The sequence below is a fragment of the Populus alba genome, chromosome 18, assembly GCF_005239225.2.
Source record: "Populus alba chromosome 18, ASM523922v2, whole genome shotgun sequence".
NCBI classification, from domain to species: Eukaryota; Viridiplantae; Streptophyta; class Magnoliopsida; order Malpighiales; family Salicaceae; genus Populus; species Populus alba.
In genome coordinates this window covers 5525590-5542495 of record NC_133301.1, presented here as the reverse complement: position 1 = coordinate 5542495, position 16906 = coordinate 5525590, and the positions used below count along the sequence as shown (strand labels likewise).

The following is a 16906-nucleotide window of genomic DNA, read 5'->3' as shown; positions in this document are numbered from 1 at the left end:
AAAAAGAACAATTCAAACCCTGGAAGATTTGCTGAGGGCTTGCATATTAGAATTTGGGGGCAATTGGGAGGATCATCTACCATTGGTAGAGTTTACTTATAATAACAGCTACCAGGCAACTGTAGGGATGGCACCGTATGAAGCCTTGTATGGAAGAAAATGTCGAACGCCATTATGTTGGGAAGAGGTAGGGGATAGAAAGTTAAATGGACCTGAGATGGTTCAAATCACCACAGAAAAAGTGAAAATCATAAAAGACCGAATGAAAGCGGCTCAAGATAGACAAAAGAGCTATGCAGATGTTCGAAGAAGACCTCTGGAGTTTAATGTGGGTGATCGAGTATACTTGAAGGTCGCTCCCTGGAAATACATGTTAAGATTTGGAATGAAAGGGAAATTGGCCCCGAGGTATATTGGTCCCTATGAAGTCCTTGAAAGGATTGGATCGGTGGCTTACAAATTGGCCTTGCCCTCACATCTAAATAAGATCCATGATGTATTCCATGTTTCGATGTTAAGAAAGGCTGAAGTAGATCCATCTCGAGTCCTACCACAAGTTCCTTTAGAGATTGCAGAAGACCTGACTCTGGAAGTGAAACCAATGAAGGTGCTCGATTATAGTGAAAAAGAACTGAGGAATAAAAAAATTCCTATGATTAAGGTGTTATGGAGAAGTTCACAAATCGAAGAAGTAACGTGGGAAAGAGAGTCCGAAATGAGAAGGAAGTATCCTGAGTTATTCATAAATACTGGTAAGAATCTAATTTCGAGGACGAAATTTATATAAGGAGGGGAGGATGTAAAACCTCGGATAATATTATTGATAGTAAGAAAAGTCAGGATTATAAAAAAATGAGGAAAATGGATCAATTAAATTATAAGAATGATGATATATTTGAGAATTTGAATTAAAATGTTTTGTTCAAGTGTTAATATATATAAATAAATAAAATATACACGAAAATGTTAATGAGATTTTTTTTAGAAGTGAATTTCATGAAACTAAAAGTACCAACGAGTAACTTAGTGAAATTCAATATAACCCGGGGCAAGATTTGGTATAACATGTATCAAGATTCGGGAAATTTTACCCAAAATCTTAAAAGTTACTGTTGAGGGGATATAGAAGGCAAAAAAAAAAAAAAAGTGAAACAAAAATTTAGGGACATTGATAGTATTTAAAAAAAAAAAAAAGAAAAAAAAAGCTATATATATATATAAGTGCAAGTGTGTGCGGAAGAAAAAGAATTAAGGACATGGATGGTATTTTTAAAAAAGTTAATTATATATATACATGTATAAGTGCAAGTGTGTGCGCGGAAGAAAAAAATTAAGGACACGGATGGTATTTTTAAAAAAGGTTAATTATATATGTGTGTGTGTGTGTGTGTGCTGGAAGGAGAAAGAAAAATAAAACTAAACTTACCTTTCAAAGAGGAAGAAGAAGCATTCGGCCAGGAGAGGAGTAAAAATAACTCAAGCAAGGAAAGTTTCAATACAAAAGTGTTAAAGTTTTGACTATTATTTGGTAAAGTGCCCTTACACTTTTAAATAAGATTCTTGATGAATAAATACTTTAAATTGATTGAACTTTGTGAAATGAGGAATTAGGGTTCATGATAAATTTTGGGGGAAATTATAATTGATTGTGAAATTGGTGTTAAGATTGTTGAAGTGAGTAGAGAAAGTAGGAAATTATGGAAATTGAAGCAAAATTTTAGGTGTTCTTGAAGAAGAGATTTTTTGGAAAAATAATATTAAGAAGAATAAAATTTAGGAATTTGAATAAGATGATGAGATTGTGTAGGAAAGAGATGATATTAATGTTAAAGAGAGAATGGATCATGAATTTTTTTATGTTTACCTTTAATTTAAATTTTGGTAAAATAAAATATATATAATATATATATATATATATATATATATATTGTTTTGAATGATGAAATGTTATGTGTTACAATGCGGAAATTGAAGAATAGGAAGGAAATTTTTATGTTTCTCTCTAAATTTTATTTTGGCAAATGAAAGGATAATTGGAAGGAATTTATTTAATTGAGTGTTTCGATATGGAAAGTAGATTAATGATGTAATATACATGTCAATTCAGGAGAGGCTGCCAGGCCGACACCACAGCAGGGAACTACGGCTCGAGCTCAGTCGTCAGGTAATTACACGATACCTGAATTTAAGATTAGACAATATGTATTTTTTTTATCGGATTAATTGTGGTTGACATGTTAGAAATTATTATGTTGTTTACTTGAGAAAATAAGATATGCGATATGATGAATTAATTCCTGAATGAATGGGATTAGTGCCCTGGTGAATGGGCGTTGTAAGAAATTGAGTTCCTGGTTAATGGGATTAATACCCTGGTGAATGGGTAAGTTGTTGAATTAATTCCTGATTTAAATGGAATTAGTGCCCTGGCAAATGGGCGAGATGAATAATGAATTCCCTGGTTAATGGGATTCGTACCCTGATGAATGGGTGAAATGTTGAACTAGTTTTTGGACTGATGACAACTGTGCTTGTTGAATAGACTGGTAGATTATTCTGAAATTTAATTGATATATAATAATACTAGATGAGCAAGTTAATTTAATGATCTTTTGACAAAAAAAAAAGAGGGGAAGAAAGAAAGAAAGTAGAAATAATTTTATAAATGTCTTTTTATTTTTATTTGTCTAATTGAATTATTGTATTAAATCTATTTTCAGGTACATCCCCCTACAGGACTGAACAGTAGTTTAGTTCCTTATATTTTGTTGAATATCATGTTGTAATGAATGAATTTATCCTTTTGTTATGTAATATAATGCGTCTACAATTTATCAAAAGCTTTTTGTGTAGCATAATCTATATTATGAATTTCTGCTTTAATTATGAACTTATTTCGATTACAATTTCGTTAACGATCCTTATTAATGTACTCTAGTTACCGTTTTTAGAATCATTCTTTAGATTGCATCCATGTAAATATGGGATATTGAATTGTTTAGACATATGTGAATTTAATTATTGAGAAGTTGTGATGTAATGAGAGGATGATGTCCTGGATGATAGGACAAGTAAGAAATTTGTTAATTGAGGATTGTGGAAGAAAAGTCGATAACTTGGTACCTAATAATATAGAGGAAACTCTGCCGAAATTTTTATTGATTACAGGAAAAAAAAAAATCCCTTATTTTAATTGAATTATCATGTCTTTACTATCTGTTTTGAATATATAAATATTGGGGCTGTTACATAAATGGTCATGGCTAGTTCTCCCTATATAGGTTCTCCATTGCTGATATGTCTGCTAATGTCTTTTAGTGTTAGGCCTCTTGCCTCACTGCATCAATTTGATTTTGTAACTTATTGAGCCTCTGCAACTGATGTCTATCAATATTCTTCATGTGGTTATTTATGTTATCCCAATGTATAGACTCATGCAGGTGATTTTGAGTCACCTCTTATACTTCTAGTTCTAGCTATTGAACCATGTTCAGTGTTGCTTACATCAATTTAGTCATTTTGTTATTGGCTTCCTCTAGATTATTCTTTTTAGCTTGGAGAACTTCTTCGAGCCTTCACTTTATCTAGATCTTTTTTTGACACTATCAATATCATGTCTTAACTCTTGGTTATGTTTAGTCTTTGTTCACTTTACCTCATTAGGTTGCCTTTTAGGGTGTCAACCTTAATGAACTTCAATTCCACAAAGGCTTAGGTAAGCTGACATGATTACTTCTAAATTCCTTGTTTTTGAACCTTGAGCTCCAAGTCCTTTTTTAGTTTCTACCAATTTTTTTCCATGTCCTACTCAGCAAACTTAATTTGTTTTTTTTTTTTTTGCAAGGTTCCTATAATTTTCTCATTCCTTTTCCTCTTACATCTTTAGAAATGTCTTGTACAGTGTTAGAGGAGTTGGTTATACTTTATTACTTTGGTATATCACACTCCCAAACATACTAGAGGACCCAGCTTTTTCTTACAATTTCTTATGTTTGCAATTCCATAACTTGATAGCTTGTCATCAGTCATACCATAATGGTTTCATTATTTTATGGTTTGGACTATTGCTCACCATATTTTAGATTATTTTATCTTTCTTGATCCTTGGTGGGACCCCATATGCAAACCTACCTATAAACTCAACCAAACTGTATGTCTATTTTTATTTGGCTTGTCTTGGGGATACCTTGCCGGTTTCCAACCTGTCTGGCTATCATGGATGGTACATGACCAGTAATGCCATTTCATGGGATCCAAGGATGACTACCACAAGATAACATCCAAAAGCTTAATCTTATCCATTCTACTTTCTAGACAATAACATCATCTTGCATAGATAAGAATTAAGAGATCCATTGTTGATCACCTTTTCCATTTGATAACCACTATTTACGCTAGATTTTTGTGATCATTCCACCATACTAACCTAAACATCGATTTATAAGCATGGTTGTTGTTGAAAATCCAAGAAAAAAATATTGCACTCAACATCTTAATCTTTTTTTGTCGGTGTTATGATAATAATGTAAGAACAAGAATATCTTAACAGGTACTATGATAATGGAGTTTATCCTATAACCATTCATCTCAATGAATGTATCAGTGACATCCACACTCATTACAACTATATTAGAGGGGAATAGTACTAGCTTGAAGATTTTCAACTATGAGATTCTTACTAGACCATAAAAAATTTATTTTCTTGACTTTAAAATACTTTAGCTGTAAAATGATAAATTTGACCATGGTAAATCCTTTTTTACTAGTTTTGAAGTGGCAAAACTGTTTTTGATTGAAAAAAGATGGTTTTGGTCAATTTTAAGGAGGAACTTAATTTTTGATATGGTAGCTTAGTTTTTCCTCCAAAAAAGTTTTTTTTTTGCCTTAAAAAATCAATTTTTTGTTTGGAAATATCATTTTTATATTTATTTATTTTTATCATAGAGCAAAAAATGAGATGCAACAAAACATAATAAGTATTTTCTCTAGAGACATATAATCTCTATACCTCATATTTTAAAAGCACAAAAAATCATTTTAAGGTTGGAAGCACAAAAATTTGTTTTAAGTATATCCTAGTGATAGTGTTATTTTTATTTTTATATTTTTATTTATATGTCCTCAATTAAACATGTTTTTATTTGTGCTATCTTTATTTTTTCAATCACAATATAAATACTAAAATATTACATTCTTTATTTATTAAGGTAAACTCTCTCATTCTTATTTTCAAGAAAAACTTGGGAATTTTCAAGATTTTGTAATTTAAAGATCTCTAAGTTTAATATCAAGTATCGAGGCTGTCCAAATGACCATTTGTTAATATGTAAATAATTTACAAACAGCACTAAAAGAACGAAACTTTAGAAGCCTCGACAAAAAATTGAGGAAGAAAACTACAAAACAAGAGTGAAGTAAGTTTGAACGACAAAACAAAAGCGAGTTTGGAATCACACGTGGGCCAACAAAATCATTCATCCAGCCGATAAAACGGTGCACTTCTGCAAGACCCACCGCGAATCTTGTTCTCAGGCTTCAAGATTTGCAATTGCAAGAGGAAATGGCTTGTTTACACGATCATAGCTGTGAAGATCACGATTGCTCCTCTAACTGGTCTCTCTACAAACACATAGACCTCCCTAAGGTGTCAAATTTCTTCTACTTCACACTGCATCAAATTCTTCTGCGTAGAAATCAACAAAATAATTTGTTGTATTTTCTTTTTGTTTTGTTGTCCTTCAAAGGTATCAGCTTTAAACGAGGCAGTTCCAGGAAGTGCTAAATCAGTTTTTAAAGCTTGGGAGCACCGTCTCGATTCTTCTGCGGTATTTTTCTAGGTTTTTTTTTTTCCTGTTTATTAATTTAATTTAACACATATGCAATGATAGGGGCATTTGGAAAGCAACGAGGGTGATCCGGAGTTACTTGTTTACATTCCGTAAGTTGCGAATTCTTTTTTCATGTAGTGTGGCCTCTTATTAAGTGATGCTACTAATCATTATCTGGATAATAATGAAATGGGTGTTTACCAAATAATTTGTACCTGCTGGAATCTTGAAGCTCACATTAACATTGCTTGTATGTTATTCTCGCTTGTCAAAGAATTTTCTTTGATCAGTTCTCATACCTTTATTTGCCAATCCAGTTATTATAACAAAATAGCACTTTATTCATATAAAAAATTGCTTGACCTCTTTCAATACGGGTAAAATCGATCCACTTTGGTGACCTATGTTTTTAACGAATAAAAATGTTTGGGACTTGGAGGCTTCAATTTTTAAAATGTTGTTGATGATTGTTTTTAATTGCGTCACTTTGATTTGGGGTTTGGATATTTTTATCCTTCTATCTACCTGAGATAACTTTCTGGATTTCTTATGTTTCTGCTGGATTAATTGTGGTAGATTCACATCGGATGTTAAGATCAAGAGCATTTCAATTGTTGGAGGTGCTGATGGAACAAGTCCTTCTAGGATGAGAGCGTAAGTTCAACTTCCATGTTGTGTTGTTACTTCTTCATTGCAGTTCTTGAAATTTTGCAAGCGGGAGTAATTCTGAAGCTTCTACAGATGGTAGATGCTGCTGATTTGATGTAGTTTACGCAACTCCATAGAACTTACTCAAAGCTGTTTTAATTAAATTATTGAATGGCCTCACTCTACCTTGTGTGTGTGTGTGTGTGTGTGTGTTTCAGACCCCAATGTTCTTACCATTATGGTAATATTTAGGCAACTTTGAACTTCATATTTTGTCTTATATTTAGATTTTTTTTGTTGCATTCTCCATGTTTGGTGTGATAATGTTTGAGTGTTAATGCATCTCTACAAAGACAGGTTCAAGCCAGCCTTATTGTGCAGCATCAATGAGGCGTTACCATTCCAACCTAGCTAGCATACTTGCCTTTTTTCATTCACTCAATGTATGTTTTTCTTGTTGAGTCATTGGATGTACAATGATTGTTAAGCTATGGAACTTTCCCATCCAGACCAGTTAGGCTAGCTTTTTTAGTAAATATATAAGGAACTGATGTTAAAGCAGCGTTTTGAACAATACAAATTCTTTTTCAATATTCTCTTCTGTGACCACTTTTTGTAACAAAAAAAACTTAGATTTGCTCTTTAAAATTATTTAGGTTTATCAATCGAGATGGCATTGACTTCTCAGATGCTCAAAGTATGCAAGCTGTTCAGGTATCGTTTCATCTTGTTTGTTGCTCAGCTATCACTAAACTCAATAATATTCCTTACTGGCAATAGTGGTTTTTATTGTTTAAGGAGTGGGATTTGGTTGAAAATTTGAATGGAGTACTTGAGTTTCAGACAAGGTAATCATTCCCTACCGCACTGTTACTTAGCTTATTGAACTCAAATACTTTGTTCCATTTTGTAACTGCCTACCATCTCAATTCTGGAAATCCTTAATTTAATGTCATCTGAACGAGAATGAATACAACAAAGAAGAGTCAAAAGGAATTATATTTCATTGTTTCAATTAAGTTTGGTTCACCAGCAGTTATCTTGTATTTGCTGATTTTATATTTGCTCACATTAATAGATACGCCAAATTTCAAAGTGTGGCAAGCATCACATTGCATTTCCCTGATAATTTTGGTGGCGATACAAGTCAGATACACTATATTGGCTTCAAAGGTGAAGCCACCCAGGTAAATACACCACAAAAGATCAAGTTTTACGGCTTTGTGCGTCTGTTTGGACTAAGGATTGGTATCTAAATGACACTTTCTTTTCTACAATGAACAGTTGAAGAGGGATGTTGTTGCCACCATTGTTTATGAACTTATGCCCAACCCTTCTGACCACAAGTAAGTGCTTATACCTCTGTGGAATATTCCAAGCATATAGGGGTGCTTTTCAGATAATTATGTACTTGAGTATTGATGAGGATTTGATTGAAGATTTGATGTTGGCATGTCCATTTGAGACACCCTGCATTTCATATTATGCATTCTATGCAAAATCATTAGTTCTTATGACAAGTTAGGATGCTGCCTAATGTTTTCCTGCATTGACCATACCATTCATATATGGACTCACATTATGCTTGTGCTATTCAGTTTTTTTTTTTGGAAATTCTTGTTAGTAAGTGATTAGCAGTGGACATAGGGAGTTTGATCTAAGGTGATGAGTATTGGTGGTCTTACTCGCTAGAAGTTTAATATTCCTCTTGCTTCCATAGAAACCATGATTATAGTAGTAACTTACAAGTCCAAAATATACTTCCTTATATGCTGCTTGATTCTGTTACTCATAGTGACACCTCACTGGTCTAGGTCGTGTTCTCCCAACATGATAGCTAATAGAATTAGATCATAATTCTATTTTCATATTCGTCTTGCTTCCATAGACATCTTGATTATTGTAGCAACTTGTAAGTTTAAATGTACTTCCTAATATGCTGCTTGATTCTGTTACTCATAGTGACAACTCACCGGTCAAGGTTATGTTCTCCCAACTTGAAAGCAAATAGGAATTAAATCATTAATGCCCTTCAAACGATGTTTTATTCTTCATCACATGTGTAATCATTTGTTGATGGAAATGATGGGTTTGTTCAGGACAAAGGCTGAAAGTGGTGGAGGTTATTCACAGGTGGAATGAAGAAAGGTGCTCTGTTTTGCTTTTAAGGCACGGGTCAAACCTAACCTTATGTTCAATATTCCTTTTGTGTATTTTCCTTCCCTTTTCCTTGTAATGGAACCTGCTCTGAAACTCAAACTGTACCTGGCATCTGCTAGTGCGGTGCTTGGTCCTCTGGCGTTTACCATGCAGGCTTCCCATAATGAGAAAGTACAGTTGTTTGAATTGCCTGTTTGCTGTGGTATGTTTATTTTAGGAACTCCAGTGTCTCATGGTTTAATAGAATCATGTGAGAACATAGAATAAGAACATAGAACATAGAATCAATTTATTGAGGTCCTATGATATTTCTTAAGTGTTTCTCGAAGAAAAAAACACTTAAAATAGGTTTTTGAGCCCTTGATATTAGCTGCCTATAATTCAGCCATTTGTGGTGTCTGAATTCTGGAAAAACAGGCAACATTATTTTTTTAAATCTAATTAAAAAGAAAAAGAATTATGGGCAAGTGTGTGGGTTTACTTTAGCCTGTTTGCCTAACCCTTTTTTTTTTTATTCTCCTTTGATTTTTTGAAAATTTATTAGACCCAGCTAGTGGGTCCAACTAGTGTAATACAAGGTTCATGTCAGGAGCGTCAACAAATTATTTATAAAAAAACATTGAAACTAAGTCATTTTGATAATTTTTTTCAAAAACAAATTTTAACAGGTTATTGAGCAGTTTCTCATGGTTGATCGAATCAATTCAAGTTAATCCCTTCCTCCATTTATTTTTCAACTCGGATTAGTTTATATCCCGGGTGGCCTGGGTTGTAGGTTGACCTGTTGAGTCGGTCTAATTTTTCTAACAATGGTTTTTTTTTGTTCTCTTTTCACTTTCATCCTTCAAAATTGAATCTTTATTAATTTATGTTCAACTTGGTTGGTACTTAATTTTGTGAACAAGTATTTTTTTTTTTCTATTGAGTTGAACAAAAAATTATTTTAGAAACAGCACGATTGTTAAACTTAGTTGATTCATTACGGTTGCCTTTAAATCAAGTATATGTTAGTGGTTGTCTTTAAACCTGCTAGATCGATTGTTGGTTCTAGGCACCCTTTAAATGGTTTTATTTGAAACTTGGGTTAGGTGAGTGACGGGTCACGAGATTTTAAAATTAACTTGACTGCTAGAAAATTTCATGCAACCTGGATATTTTTTTCTATAGCTAAAAAATGGTGTTATCATAGGCCACTTGTCTAGTTACAACTATATGTCAAGTTAATCTTGAAAGTATAGGTGTTTAAAAAACAATTGCTCACTTATAATATTTGCATTATTTGACTAGATCTAACCCGTTAGAGCAAAAAACAATATGAATATTATAGATGATAATGGATTAAGCAAACCTAATAAATGAATATCACGAGTCAGGTGATGGATTAGTATTTTTGAAACCCGATCATCTCATCAATCTAATTTTTGAAACCCATTGTTTGTGATGCAAACCTAAAGGGTAAGAACCCTAAATCCCGCAAATAAGATAGAAACAACCTAAAAAAGCTAAAATTAGATTAATAAAAAAACCCAACCCAATGATTATTTAAGTTAAGGAACCAAAATTATTGGATGAAAGATCCTAACTCATTGATTATAATGAATCAAGAATTGAAAGTATAAGGAAAAACACCACACATATAATTAATTTTTGATAAGTCTTGAAGAGTTCGATGAAAAACAAATAGTATAAGCAACCTCGCCACACAAAATATTATTTCTGAATAACCAAGTATGAACAAAAAACCTAAATACAAGATAAATAATCCTATTTATACTAGATGAAACATCCTAAACAAGGCTTAAAAAAATAACAAAAGAGTTCTAAATAGAATAGAAAAAATAATCTTAGATCAAATAGGAAAATAATGCAATTCTCGCACAATAACTTATGTATTTTATCATAAAGCCTTTATGATGTCTTATTACTAGTAAATTTTTACTTTATAGGAAATAATGTTTTTAGAATATTATAAAAAAAATTACAAACTTGATTAAGGGTTGGATCAAAAGTTATGCTTATTAGCATAATAGTTTACATTAGAAAAAATAAGTCCAAAATCATCTCTAATATGCTTGAATAATAAGAAAACCTTTTCAAATAGAAAATCCACAAAATAAAAGGAAACACAACTTCTTATCATCTCTTCCTACGCTACTAAGGCTATCAAATGCTAAAGCATAATAAGGATCTCATTCCTTTACATAGATCACATTAATTAAAGCTTGTTCATCCCTTGTTGAAGTTTTGAAGCTTGACTTGGCCTAAATATTCTCCATAAACAAATTGAATGTGTCTTTAAACTTCTTTTCCTTTAACCTCATAATTGGTTCAATCAACACCTCAAATGGATTTTTTAGTGATGCTTATTGATTCTCATCATTTCTCCTCTTCTAAAAAGGATTCGATCTCTAAACATCACTTATATTAAATAGAGAAAGATCATAAACATTAAAAGAAGCACTAACACCATACTCATCTGAAAGATCCATTTTAAATGTATTGTTGTTGATTTGTTCAAGAATTCCGAATAAATCATTTCTTCTAAGCTGCAACTAAGATTTTCTATAGGATATAAATATTTTCTTCCTTATATGCAACAAAAAGGTTTAGATGCATATTGTTCATTTCTTTTTTAGTATATGTTGTAAGCACTCTCATTGAGTGTATTCACCTTATCTTGAGTAATGCTTTCTAAAAGATTCAAACTCCAAGAAGATGATAAATGATAGTACTGTTTGATGTTACTTTCCTAATGGTGGTGGACTAAAATTCTCATGCCTAGACTATGATATGTTTTTTTTTTTTGTATAGAAAAATATTGACGGGCCATTGAAAATTACTTATTAATGTTATGAAAAAAATGTTACAATCTTATTTGAAAAGTAAAGTAAAAACTGAATGATAATTAATAAAATAATATCTAAAATATATTCTTAATTAATTTAAGAATTTAATAAATTTATAATATTTAACATTAATTAATTTTAAAAAATAAAAATATATATATTTTTCAAATTTTGAGACTATGATATCTTCAATTGATCTAGATTAACTTGAGCCAACCCACTAAAATTATGACTTTAGATCATGAACCCGATTGACTTAATAGCATCTTTTTTCTAATTTTTTTTTTAAGTATATAATAACAAACATAAATGTTATTAGAAGAACAACATGTTATTAAAAGAGCAACCTGATAATTTTTTTAAATAATAATGGGCTTTAAATAAATAAAAAACCAATAAAAAACAGGATAAGCGTGCGACCCTGGACAAACTAGTCATGCCTAGTTTTCTAAGAAGGGTCCATGTCTTTATGTCTATCAAGCAAAGACTATACATCTTTTCTTATTTAAAAAGCCTACAAGACACACTTCTCTTTATTTATATATATAAGTGATAAGTTGACTCTACTAATAGGTGAAGTATTGTTTGTTGTTATGTTTCTAGAAGATTAGAGTTCAAGTTTTGAACCCTAAAATCTCAAGTTTTTAGTAGCTTATATTTGAAAACACCTCAAAAACACTATAAAATCTTCACAAATCACTTGCCAGCCCTAAAATATCCTAAATTACTTGAAAAAAAAAATGAATAAAAAAATAAATCTTAATGAATCTCATTCTAATTTTTCAAATATATTTATGGGTAAAAACTACTACAATCAAATTTTTCTTGTTAACATGTAACCAAATGTTTTCTTACTCAATCACTGTTTTTTGATGATTTTATTTCTCATTTTTTAAATTTATGGATTAATATGTAAAGAAAAGAAAGTTTATATGAAAATGAATTATTCTCAAACTAAAGAGACCAAAAAATAAATTTGATAAAATGTAAAGGTAAAATAAAAAAAGACTTGTTTTGAATAGTTAAAAAACACTTTGTTTAATTTATAATGTCAATTTGAATCTCTGTATTTTTAATATTTTTTAATTAATGAAATTAAATTTATTTTTGTAAAATTAAACATCAATAAACCAAGTATGATAATTTGTTTTTGACACCCTAAGGTAATCAAAACAAATTCAACAAAATATATGATGATAGAAAAGAAAAGAAAAGTTTCGTGACTAATTAAAAAGGATTAAAAATAATAATATTATTTTAATGAACAATGTTCTGTGAAAGTATTTGCAGTGAAATCAATAAATTTTTTAAGTTCCTTTTAATATTATTTTACCATGTGTGTAACAGTGTTGAGAGGGAATTTTAGGCTGCATTTTTTAAATTTTAATTGGAAACTGGGATTGGAGTGACTAAGATCCTTGGTAGAAAATCTATTCGTAGATTTGAATTACTCTTATATTTCTTCCGTATTGGAGTGCCGAAGATAAAATAAAAATTAAAGTAGAAGAAGAATATTTTAAAATTAATTTATTATCACTTAAAAAAACTTGAAGAAAAGAAAAAATTGAAGCTTTACAAATCACACACCTGAATAAAACAGGTATTGATGATGAGATCAGAAGCGAACCTTCCACGTTAAACACCCTAAAGACCGCACGGTAATATCCTGGGGATCCGACTTCAGTAGCTTTACCTACAAAACCACCGAATCCTCCGCAGTCGCGTCGTCCATCACGTTAAGGGTTTTAGAGTTCTTCTTTCCCTGCTTCGTCTCCAATCTCAACAGGTAGCAAGCAAGCTAAGGTTAGTTCTCTCTCTCTCTCCGGTTTTTTTTTTTTTTTTTTTTCTCACTGCTATAGTTATGCTCTCTTATCTGTTTCATAATTCCTACCTTCTATTTGATTTTGATTTTCATACTAAAAATATTTTTTTCTTAAAAAAAAAACCCAGCTTGCTTGTGTTTGCCTGGAAAAACGTAGCAACGGATTCAGCCTAAGAACAATTAATTTGGCGACTTTTTTAGATGTATACACTCTCTTTGGTTACTAAACAATGCATATCAATTTAGAATTTTCATCTTTTTTCTCTGCCCATGACAATAATGAAGAAAATGACATTCCGGGATATTCTCAAGTTTGAACCATTTGCTGCATCTTATGTGGGAATTCAGGTTGCTGGCCGTGGCCTTTTTGTTTTGCTGATTTTGAGCTAGATGTTCTGTTGTATGTCGATGTTATTTGTTTGTTACTCTTCTATTCTCCGGTCAGTTGACTTACATCAGTTGGTCTTCAAAACCATTAGTGAATTCGAGAATTGTTAGTTTACATTTAGTTGGCATTTGAATTGGGTGATTGATACTTGGCATTCTTGTTTTTTTATCAAACTTTTAGCTTGATTCAGTATGCCCAAAAAGAGTTCTTCCAAGAAACCTACACAAGAACAAGAAAATGCAGATGTACAGCAGGCAAAACCCTCATCAACACCAGAGAAATCAGGTAATGAGATTGATGATATCTTCTCTGGAAAGAAGAGGAAGAAACCTGAACAAATAAAGGCTGATAAGGCAAATGTAAATGGAGAAGAGAAACCGAAATCGATGAAGAAAAAGAAGAAGAAGAGTAAAGAAGATGAAGAGAGAAGATTTACTGACCCGCCTTCTAAGTCTCGAAAGAAAACAGAAGATGGATTCAGCATATATACAGAAGAGGAATTGGGTTTTAACAATAGCAGTGGTGGAGGTACCCCTCTTTGCCCATTCGATTGTGATTGTTGCTTTTGATGATTCTTACTGATGGGCGTAGCCGCTTTCAAGATAGAATGGAGTTATTGAGATATCAACGTAGTTTTGTAATTCTTTATTGTGGTTTGGACGCTTTAGTTTGCAGAAAATTTACGTGCAAAATTTTCCTGTACACTAGAATTTTGGTTGCATGAAACTTGATATTATTGAATCGATTTTGCCAGTTTATTTTTAGAACTCCTTTACCAGGGTGGATTTGTTATATCTTCGATATGCCTCTGATGTGATCCATTAGCAATTCCTGTACTTGTTCTTTTGTGATGAATTGGCTATCGAAAATTCACCAGGCACCATGTGTGTTATCTGATATGAATGAATGCTTGCAGCTGTGACTGAGTGGTGGTTCTGTTTATTATCTTCGAGGATTGTTTTGACTTTTGAGTATAATTCCCGCTCCTGTGAATCAGCTTAAAGGAATTGTGAGGTTATTAAATGTCCTCGGTTGAATCAGATTCACTAGATGAGAAAAATACTTGTGCATGCTTTCATATCAAATGCAATAATTTTTTTTGAATTTCCATTTTCCGATTGACTCAGCTTGCCTTTTTGTCCATTTGGTAGTGAATCGAAATTGATTAAGTTGAATTTCCAAGAGTCATATAACTGGCAGTTGGATTCTAAACTTCTCACCTGCAGTAGCAGATTGAAACTGGAAGAAAATGTAAAACCAGCTACAAATCTCGATAACTGTTGGAACTCCAAAAATGTAAAACCAGCTACAAATCTCAATAACTCTGTTGGAACTCCAAAAATGTCCACATGTTGTGCCTATAACTCTTAAATTTTGTTTTCTCACTTGTTGACCCTTCCAGCTTATATTCTCTTGCCTGTTTTGTGTCCTTTGCTTCTGTTTATCCATTCCTTCACATCCTCCTTCCTAGAATCGGATTGTGTTGGTTTGTCGCAGCAAGCTGGCATACTTTACTCCCACGAACAACATTTGGTTTCTCAGCTGGAAACTCATCTCATGTTCAACAATTTGAGCAACACTTCAATTGGTGATAGTGAAAATTAATGACGAAGTAGAGATCTTAGTAATTATTTTGGAACTCCAAAAACGCTCAGCGTTGCTCCTTGTTTCTCCTCATCATCTCTTGACAGTTCAGGCTTCCATTTATCTTTTCCTTCATCCCATCCTTCCCAGAATCGGATTGGATAGCAAGTCTTTGCATGTTTGCATACTCCACTCCCATTCTCATGAATATCGTTTATGGTATTTCAACTGAAAAACAGTCCCTGGTTCCACAGTAAGAGCAAGCCTCAATTGGTGCGCTCTGATCAACTCCCGGAGTCAGGCTTCCTACTTGTTTGGTTTTTTTAGAGACGGTGGTTAACTCCTGTATTTGTGATTGCATGTTCAAATTTCCGGCTGGTTTTCTTTCCTTCGAATCCGGCACTTCATGCTACTTTATAGCCTGAAGCAAAATGCACCATTAATCTCAGGGCCAAGGAAAAGCCTGTAGAATCAAGGATTTCAAGTCATACGAACCCAACAACCACATCAATGCGCACTCTGGTCCCACAAATGCAGGGTAGAAGTTCACAGCACATTACAAATTCTCTGGCTTGGTCCAAATGAAAGTCAAAATATAGTTAAGCGTTTAGCTAAAGTGTATGATTTGCTCAATGGAAGTCCAAAAACAGTTCTGCCCAGATCAGCAATGGCATCAAATCAAAAGCTCATCCTCGATCTCACCGTTGATGAATAGCCGGAATCACGAACTTGACATTTGGGTGCGGTGCTGTCTGAAAACGACAAAAAAGAGAGAGAAACAAGGAGGAAATGTTTATTTGAAACGACTGAAAAAAGACCTATTTCAAACATTGTCAGAAAGACCATTAGGGGATTTAGCTGCTTAAAACTCGAAGGAAGCCATGATCAAGCAATGACCCCCCCCAATCGTGAAAGCAGCTCAATTTAGGCACCATGCAAAAGGTGATTTGGCATCAAATAAACCAATAATCACCCGTGTCTGACTGGGTGCCTCCAATTTTTGTTCTTTCAAGAAGAAAATCCTTTCAAGTAAAAAAGAAGAAGAGATGTAACCCGATTATTGTGTCAAGAAACAACAATGAGTTCCAAGGTATCTTCATCCGGGCAAAACTGAATTTTGGCTCCAAGCGGCAGTCAGATCGCCATGGATCGGCGTCTGCTGTTGACTCTGTTATAGAGCCCATCCATACACATTAGAGAAATTAGATTTATGCTTGCATATATTGAAAATACAAAAGTAGAAGAAACAGAGACGTGTCGTGACGTGGTACAGGAAGTAGAGCACGCGGGATGTAGTTTAGGCGATTAGCACAAGCTTATATAATGGTTCGCTAAAACCCTAAAACAAAGCCGGACTTGCATTTACCAGTTTAGACAAAGGGTTTGCACATGGAGTATCTCTTAGACAAGGGTAATTTAAGGAGCAAAAAATCGGATTCCTCCAAAACGACGCGCTTTGAGAACCTTCTTTCTTGCAGCAGCTAACGGACAATTCTTTGTTTTAGACAGCTTTCTTCCTTCAGTTTTGGAGATGAACTGACAATTATAAGGTTACAATGCAGGATATTATAGACTTCCTTGGCTGTTTCGGTTTCTTCAGAGACCTTTGGCAAAATTAATCTCTGTGCTC

The 16906-nt window shown here is 32.8% G+C and overlaps 1 protein-coding gene and 2 long non-coding RNA genes across 3 annotated transcripts; all 3 read left to right on the top strand.

Annotated features, from left to right (window-relative positions):
* Positions 1–1405: 1405 nt before the first annotated feature.
* On the top strand, positions 1406–3023 carry LOC140954940 (uncharacterized). Its single transcript, XR_012168622.1, has 3 exons — positions 1406–1528; positions 2108–2164; positions 2721–3023. It is a non-coding gene; the product is annotated as an uncharacterized lncRNA (long non-coding RNA).
* Positions 3024–5362: 2339 nt separating this feature from the next.
* Positions 5363–8822, top strand: LOC118046021 (uncharacterized). The gene is made up of 9 exons (XM_035054782.2): positions 5363–5644; positions 5745–5825; positions 5889–5938; positions 6405–6482; positions 7133–7190; positions 7275–7324; positions 7555–7663; positions 7761–7822; positions 8576–8822. Exons 1-9 carry the CDS (start codon positions 5561–5563, stop codon positions 8616–8618), a joined length of 615 nt encoding a protein of 204 aa, XP_034910673.1. The 5' UTR covers positions 5363–5560; the 3' UTR covers positions 8619–8822.
* Positions 8823–12940: 4118 nt separating this feature from the next.
* LOC140954942 (uncharacterized) lies at positions 12941–14459 on the top strand. The gene is made up of 2 exons (XR_012168624.1): positions 12941–13285; positions 13873–14459. It is a non-coding gene; the product is annotated as an uncharacterized lncRNA (long non-coding RNA).
* Positions 14460–16906: the final 2447 nt, after the last annotated feature.

Coding starts and splice junctions, on each gene's coding strand:
- LOC118046021 (XM_035054782.2), top strand. CDS start 5,561: ATGGCTTGTTTACACGATCATAGCTGTGAAGATCACGATTGCTCCTCT. Junction 5,645..5,744: donor AACACATAGACCTCCCTAAG/GTGTCAAATTTC, acceptor TGTCCTTCAAAG/GTATCAGCTTTAAACGAGGC. Junction 7,823..8,575: donor CCCAACCCTTCTGACCACAA/GTAAGTGCTTAT, acceptor GGGTTTGTTCAG/GACAAAGGCTGAAAGTGGTG.